The sequence below is a fragment of the Saccostrea echinata genome, unplaced genomic scaffold, assembly GCF_033153115.1.
Source record: "Saccostrea echinata isolate AGI-Se365-2 ecotype Australia unplaced genomic scaffold, CSIRO_AGI_Sech_v1 ptg000012l, whole genome shotgun sequence".
NCBI classification, from domain to species: domain Eukaryota; kingdom Metazoa; phylum Mollusca; class Bivalvia; order Ostreida; family Ostreidae; genus Saccostrea; species Saccostrea echinata.
Genome location: NW_026889761.1, coordinates 20,380,728 through 20,389,460, shown reverse-complemented (window position 1 = coordinate 20,389,460; position 8,733 = coordinate 20,380,728). Strand labels below are relative to the sequence as shown.

The window sequence follows — 8,733 nt, the reverse complement described above, 5'->3', positions numbered from 1 at the left end:
CACTCAAGTTCAGGTACAGATGGGTGTGACTAATATCCAGAAAACTCACTTCATTGTATGGTCACCTGTTGATTATATACATGAAGTCATTGAATTTGACCAAATGCACTGGAATAGTGTATTTGAAAATATTTCTCTCTTTTTTGAGAAATTTCTAGGCCCATACCTTATCAAAATGAATGCTTGTCCGAATGAGTCAGAGTCAGCTGCTGTCTCAGACTTGTATGTCAAATGTGGGCAATGTTTAAGATCTTTAGGGGAGGAAAAGGATACAAGCATTTTATGTGAGTGTAATTGTGGATGTAGAAAATGGTATCATTGGTCATGTGTGTACTATGATCCAACTGAGTATGAAGATCTAGATTGTCTCTGGTATTGTCCCACTTGTGTAAGAAATTGTGACATAATATTTTAAAGGTCAGACGTTAATTCACAGGCTCCTTGAAAATCAATCATAATTAAGGGGTCCAAGCTGAAATTTTCTTGGTTCCTGAAGTTCTGAATTATGAAAATCTCATCAAACCTCATTAATTCCAAAAAATAGGTGTTATGGTTCTACTATTATTTATATATAAGTGAAGAAGTCCAAATTTCTTCATATTTCTTAATTATAGTGAATCCAACTTCAAGCATATATTAGTTCATGGAATGAGGCAATCTCATTGTCAATGATTTAAAACAAGTTTTTAATAATATGTATTTGATAATTTGAATAAATACAAAACAAAAATGTACATGTAATTCATTCATTTTCATAAAATTAATATATAATTGAAATTGAAACAATATGCCAGACAATTAGAACTTGATGGTGTGTATATTTAGTAGAATTTTTCAATTCCATCTTTTTGTATGTGACAATGACAGTTGTTATTTTATCATTAATAAAACAAGTTGTGACAAAATGATGTTAATTAACAAAAAATGTTTTACTCAACTTGGAAATTACAGAGAGGATATTCAATGTTTTGTAGTTGGATATGGAATTTATTTCCTGAGTGGGACAGGATAGTTTGATATTTCCAAGAGGTGCGAAGCACGAGTGAATACCATATATATATATAGGATAGGACTTTTCTGTAAATTACACAGTATAAATCAATTGTGTTTCAAAGATATAAAAAATTTAAAACAATAACCGATTTATTTACTAACTCCACAAAAATAATAGAGATCTTAAGTCAACTTAATTATAGAAACATGAGGGTATCTGAGTTTAAAATCATAGAAATTTTAATGCATTACATATATCATGTGTATCTACACTCAATTTCATATCAGTATTATTTTTAGTTCAGATACACCATATATACCCTTATTCATCTGACTTCAAATAGGGATTCTGAAAATTCACAAGGTAGGCACAGGTTTTGAATATTTGCTCGTAAACATCTACTTGCGATAGTTTATGTTCTTGTCTTAGGATGTTGAAAGACTTTATCCTACGCATACATCGTTCTACATGAACCCGTGCTCTGGAGATGACCTTCGACTTTGATAGTTCATTTGCAGTAAATTGTTGTCTGCTTGCACCCTTGAAAGAAGGAATTACTAATTTAACACCACAAGGTAGATCCTCTTCAATCGTAAAGCCCCTGTCCACCATGACTTTTTGTCCTGGTATAAGAGAGCCCAGAAGGTCCTGGCTTTCTTGTGTGATCTGTTTGTCTGATGACTTTCCAGGATAAGCTTTTGAGATATATGTAACAGCCCCTGAGGGATGGATTCCAACTAGAAATTTTATTGTTAAGTGATGTTTATAATTGCTGCGAGTCTGTTTATGGTACTCCACACTGGAAGGTGTTTCACTGAACAGTTCTGTACAGTCCAGAATTACTCTTAAGTTTGAAAATGGTTTGAAGCAACTTGCAAGTCCAACATCTTCTTCTGGCTCTGCATTTTTACATAAAAGTTCCAGTTCCACAGATAAGAGGTTGATCCAGGTTGTGAAATTTCTGGAGAACTGACTGGAGCTCACACCAAAACGAAGACTGCATTCTTCAAGTAAGTGTCCTGTTTGTAAACGATACAATACACTGAAGAATTCCTCTCGCAGACTGAGTTGTCTAGTGACACCAGGCTTTCTCTTCACACCGTAGCCGTCCAGATTAAATGGTTGGACATATGTTGTTCTTTCACCATGGAAGTACTGCATAGATGAAGCTTTTGGTTGTAGATATGTAAATAATGAGTTGAAAACATCAAGGTCCAAGCCCGTGTAAAAGTTAAATAACTGCTTATTTTGCTGTATGACTTCCATATTGAAGATCTGATTTTTTGAACACATTTCTTGGTAAATTTTTGAGTCTCTTTGAACAGACTGGAAAAAATCCCAGAAATCTGGGTCATTTGAAGTTAAATCACCAAAATGCTGGAAACTCTGCTTGTCAGAAAGTGTTCCTAAATAATCATGGCCATTTATCTCTGGTGCCTGTTAAATTAATAGAGTCAGTTATTAATCCTACATGCTACCCAGAAAATAACTCAAAAATATTTATGGTTACAGTAGAAAACAAAATGATACAAATTAATATATTCTGTCATATCTGTGCATATTCTATTTAAATGTAGTCTGTTATTTCAAAAATATAAATTTTAAGATTAGAAAAAAGTATATACTTTAACAGTTGTAGATGACTCTTGGACAGATTCATGCTGATCAGTTGCTGTTGTAGATGACTCTTGGATAGATTCATGCTGATTAATAGCTGTCTCTGATGCAGTGTTGACTGAAACTGAAAATATGCAAAGCATTTAATTTCTAATTCCCTGGAGTATATGTAGTATCTTTTATCATTGGCTCCTTAAATAATAAGTGATCTGAAAATGTGATAATAAGTATCTTTTAACTCACTCTTATTGCTGAATATACAAAACTGATTATACCTGTACTTTCAGAAAAGGAAGACGCAGTTGCTGATACTAGCTTATCGTGTGATCTAATATGTCTATTTGGGGGCCTTCTCTTGGGCATTTCCTAATATAGAAAAAAAAAAAGAATTAATAAAATAAAACAAACTTAGATTTAAATATTTAATTATTTTAAAGGTTTTAAGAATAATTGCATCACGGTGAGCTGCACTGATCATTAAACCATGCAGTGTATCAGTTCAGAAAAACTAATGATTTATTCAGTTTTTAATTAATATGAGAACTGTAGCACCACCTATGCCATTGGCTATGGCTTTATAAAAAATACATATGATACAGTTTTCATGGGTTATCCTTTAAAATGCATGTGACTAAAATTTTGTATACAGTGTATAGAGGTGCTAGATAAAGTTTATAAATCATGCATAGTTCTATATAATGTTTATGTTCCTTGATTTTACATGTATCGTGGAGGGTCCTAAATCAGTTGGGTACCTAAATTGGTGGCATCTCCTTTTAAGCTGGTGATTTTTATTATTCGAAAATAATAAATATTATTCTAAATCATTTGTTTGTTTGGTGCTGAACTTGTGAAGGTAGATACCTTTGAAAAGCATCATGCCACTGATTTAGGTACCTCATCTGTTTGAACATGCCCAAAACAGAATGTCATACATTTGGAGAAAAAATATCTATTCGTTAGTATTTTATTAAAATTTTGGATAAATTATAGGAACCTTTATAGCAAAACTGCATTAATTCCCTATTCAATTGTACTCGTTTGGGAAATTTTGTAAATTGAATACTTATTACTACCGAAATAGGTTCCTCGGGGATATATAAAACAATACACATACATTTAACATCTTGGTTCTATACGTAAATATATACATGTACATTACACGTTCTTGCCTTGTGTGAAAATATTGTAGGAATCTTGTTCTTGTTTCCCGGTTTTCTAGATTTGGGATCTGGACATTGGCCAGTCTCAAAATGACAGCTACAAAGTTTTTGATATTCAGACGGCGTCCATTTCATTCTCTTTCCACTTTGGAACACCACCTCACGTTTGCAAGCGTTTGTCCACCTCTGAAAATAATCTGGGTCTTCTGGAAATGTAAAAAATATACAAGTTGCCCCATAGGCCCGATGATGGTTGCAACCGTAGGCGACACAAAAGTCGTTTTTACCCATTTTGATATTCACGTGTAAACAGTCTCTAATGACGCTTTACCCCTGACCTCGCTTGACCCCAATATCCGCCGCAATGCATTATCGGAATGTACAAGTCGAGAATGAAATACCCAGGTAGCACAAAACGTTTTCATAACATTTTATTCCCGTTGTAATGATGTTATCTGAAAACGTTTTTAATAAAACGTTTATAAAATGTTTTTAAAACGTTTTGTTTTGGTTGTAAAGACGTTATTAGGAAATGTTCTTAACAATCATTTTAAAAATGTTTTTCATAACATTTTGTTCCTGTTGCAAGGAGGTTTTCAGAAAACATTTAGCATTTAACATTTCTATAATGATAAAGTATATATCGTGTAGCTATAAATTGAATAGCATGATTAAAAAAATTCATACCTTGTGTAATAATTATTATAATTTTCATGAAATACAAATGTTACCAGACAACATGAATACAACATTGTCTTAAAATGTTTGCAAAGCATTGTAAAAACGTTACAGACATACCAACTCCAAGCATCAGAAGTTTTTAATTATTTAGTGTAAGACGTTACATGTATATATATAAAACTTCTGTTTTCTTATAAATAGCTCCAAAGTTTGAGTTATGATTGATTTTGAGTTGTGATAATAAAATTTAGACCCCCAAAAATTAAAAAAAAAAGAAGAAAAAACAACAACACGGAAATGTGTTCATGTTTATCTTTTATACCATTGTAAAAAATATTTATATATAACAAGTAGAGTAAAAAAAAAAATTCTAAAAAATTATTTGTTCAACAAAGTTCCTGAATTAAATAATTCAGTGGAGTCATTTATTTGTGCTATGGGAATTAAGTTCCCCCTTCGATAATGTGTTTATCGAGAGTTAATTGAGTGACACAGCGGGAGGTGCCATGGCCAGGGCTGATGCAGCCGATCCTTGTTGCAAACTATTTCCATGTGATCTATATAGGTCAACAGAATCACAGTTTTGAAAAACCCGGCGGCATTCTTGTATAAGACAAAGAAAAAGAATAGGAGAATATCTTACAAATGTCAACGTATGGTATGTTAAATTTTAAATAGTATTCATTCTGTATTTGTTAGATTTTTCCGAATTTGTGTTATGTATAACAGAATACAATGCCACGTTAAACCTATTTTCTTTTGGAAGGGAAAGGAGAGGAATTAATTAATCAATCTCAGGCTTGATTATATATTTGCTAGCTATAGCAGTCAAAGATTTTGAAATCCTCATTCTTCATGATAAAATATAACACTCATTTTAGATGAATGCAATGGTTTCAATGCAGGGTGGAGATATATGAGGACAATGATACAAACAAATTGCATGGGTCAGTTCACTGAGACTGGACAGAAGGTTGAAAAGTGCACCCTTTTAAAGAATCATTAAGAGTAAGTTTTATCACCATTAATGCTAAGAAAATGCATTAAGATTCAGTTAACATATCAACTTATAAATCATTGGAAAATGTATACAGCAAAAGCAAAATGATCTAAATACTACATGTAGTAATGCTGTGCTGTTTTCATTTAACTATTAAACATAGGCGTCGGAACCGGGGGTCTAGGGGGTGCTTACCCCCCCCCCCCCCCCCCACACACACACACATTTTTTTTTTTGTAAAGATTGACATAACAGAGTTAGTGAAAATTCGGGCTTACTCCCCCCCCCCCCCCAATGTTTTTGTTGGTTACCCCCCCCCCCCTTTTAATTTGCTTCCGACGCCTTTGTTAAATATGTTTATACATTTACTTATTTACATTTCTTATAATGAATTTCACATTCCATTTTAATAGCTGCTGCTTACAAGGCTTACAAAGCATCAAAGACAACCTCTTACGATTTAATGGGAGGTGGGATGAAGAGGTTTGATCCATACCTTCCTGGAAATATGATAAGGTATGTTTAAAGTTGGTTGTCAAAATTATATAGATATATTTACACCTGTAATTTTTTGTTTATTAATACAACTGTATACCAAAACATACTTTCTTTGTGTTTATCAGATTTGTATATACTAGTATGTATACTTAGTTGTCAGATGCCCTAATACATGGATATGTTTAACTAAAAAGAAATGTACGAGTATGAATGGGTAATCATTTAGTCAAAGTTTTATGTCCAATTCTTTGTTTTTCAGAAGAAAATAGAGAAGTCCAAGTGTACAACAGATTAATTTCTAATGGAATAAGGATGCTGTGATCTTTTCGTATTTCAAACAGTACAAATTTCATTTGAAGGAAGACTGTAATTTTATTGTGCAAGTGATAAAAAAAGGGTTTAGACAAAATTAATGAATGGATTTAAATTTATTAAATTATAAGAAATATATTGTTTATTATGTTGTAAAATTGATTTTTTAAATGTTTTAAAAACGTTTTAAAAAATGTTCTCAAAACGTTTTTAAAAATGTTTTTAAAACATTAGAGTACAATGTTTATGCAAAACATTATAATAACGTTTAAAAAACCACACAATATAACGTTGTAATAACGTTTTAGAAAATGTTTTCATAACATTTTCATAACGTTTTTATAACGTTTTAATAACATTGTTGTGCTAACTGGGTAGTTACCAGTGTATATAAATAACAAGTTTGGCTTTCCAGAAAGCCATAAATGTCATCTCTTTGGCTTCATGAATGTCACAGAATAAACAGTGGAATGTTACATTATTTTTTCAGCTATTACATGCAGTAGTATCGCTTTTGAAAAAAAAGGGGGGGGGGAGAAAAAAATCGACGACTTATCTGAACAATCTTTGACAAGGGGAAAAAGGGACTGTCCAAACTCCACATTTTCATTTCTTGAAAGGGAGGATTAAAACTTTTCCAACAAACATATTTTATATTATAGTACATTCCCATGGGATGATTTGACGTACCATACTGCAACAAAAGATGGAAGATGGGACAAGGACGCGCCTTTGAATGAATATTTTTAATGTTTGGGGAAAACATGGAAGGGGGACGACCCTCCTGTTGCTACATGCCTATATTATTTTACTTGTTGTAAATATGCTTTATTCATTTTGAATATTTTTTGTACAATGTCTGTAAAAAAAAATCTAACCACTGAGAAATATTCGTAAAAATTAGATATAAAACAATTGTTCCGTATGAAGATGGATAAAACCTTAGCGTTTCTTTTGACTTTAGTTTGTAGTCGCCTACTACAACAGCAAAGCAGTTTTAAAGCGCTAACTTAAATTAATCCGAACCTCAATTATAATTTCCAAAGATTTTCCTTATTTTAAACGTATCCTCTGAAGTGACTTGGCTATCGAGCCACTGGGAATATCAAGGAAAACATTGAGACACTCCTGCATCATATCCTTCTGCTGCCAATATGCAGATTCATGTGTTAACGCTATATTATGTATATATAATATATGTACACGTATACGCTTGTGGGAAAATAGCATGCATAGAAAGGTTATAAAATTGAAAAGTTACCATTTAAAATTAAGTATTGGCACACTGAAAAGAACCTCAATCTACCAACATCGATTTTATACGCTGTTTCGCGAGACACACATTTTATAATTTTGGCTTTATTTCAAGAATACGAGGAGATATTTTTTTTTTTTTTTTTTTTTTTTTTTTTTTTTTTTTTACTTTTTTCCATTAACAAAAAAATGCAAATTAGAATTGCATAAAGAATTAAATTGATAAGTTGCTTTATTTATTAATCCTTAAAAACCTGAGCCAGGTCAAGAAAATTGTGTTTTTCCTAAAACTTTTCCGCAGGAGTAATTTTAAAGAAAAAAAGAATAGTGAAGACATCCGAGAAAATACTCATAATGATTCTTTACTATTTTTATTCCAATGCCTGCAGCACTGAGCTACTTAAATCAGAGACATTAATTTATGTTTCTGCTTAAATTGTGCTTTTAGGTAAAATTTCTTTTCTTCGAAATTTATTTTTTTGAATAAGTTCTGTTTTATTTTTCATATACGGCAGTAAGTACATATAAAAGTTAAGTTTTTGCCATTATATATACGCATTTAACGTGAATGTTTTCACTGTTTTCTTTCGTCAGTAAATCTTGGATCCACGCCTTGGCTGATACATTCAATATGCCATGTTTTGTGTATTTTGATCCCCGCGCGCTGACCATCGTTTCTGCTTCTGCCAAGTATTGCCCACAATCAACAAGCTGATTATTATGGCAAATTTGGTGCGCATGATATGACCAAAAATTAAAACTTTAAAAGGTTAATATTAATAATATTTCTTACTTATGGTTAGAAGATGATCACCTGAGACCTAAAGGTGTCAGGTGTATTCGCCGAGACTATCATTCCACTCTTTGATGGTCCAAGGGAAATAGGAAAACTTTTTACGCAATAACCTAGATACAATGTTTATGTGTATTTTGAAGACCACCACCCCAGCAATCCAACCTCTATTATCCGAATGAACCCTGTGTAGTTTTACTTTAAGATGGACCATTTTGTAATAATAAGGCAGAACGCTCAATTTTGTTTACATCTCTATATTTAGAAATCTTGTCATCGTCAGGTCATTTGCCAGACCACCAGCTTATCGATGGCAGCTTACACTAGGACTTCACTTCCGGAAAACGAACTTAATGTGTCATCTCCCGAGGGAGATGACAATCACGTGAGGAAAGCGAAACTGAAACTGATTTAATTAAAT

General features: G+C 32.3%; 1 protein-coding gene across 1 annotated transcript; it reads right to left on the bottom strand.

The window, feature by feature from the left end:
* Positions 1 to 1,315: 1,315 nt before the first annotated feature.
* On the bottom strand, positions 1,316 to 2,974 carry LOC133185625 (uncharacterized). Its single transcript, XM_061320936.1, has 3 exons — positions 2,887 to 2,974; positions 2,620 to 2,735; positions 1,316 to 2,431 (listed from the first exon to the last, which is right to left on the bottom strand). The coding sequence occupies exons 1-3, from the start codon at positions 2,972 to 2,974 to the stop codon at positions 1,316 to 1,318; spliced, it is 1,320 nt and encodes a 439-aa protein (XP_061176920.1).
* Positions 2,975 to 8,733: the final 5,759 nt, after the last annotated feature.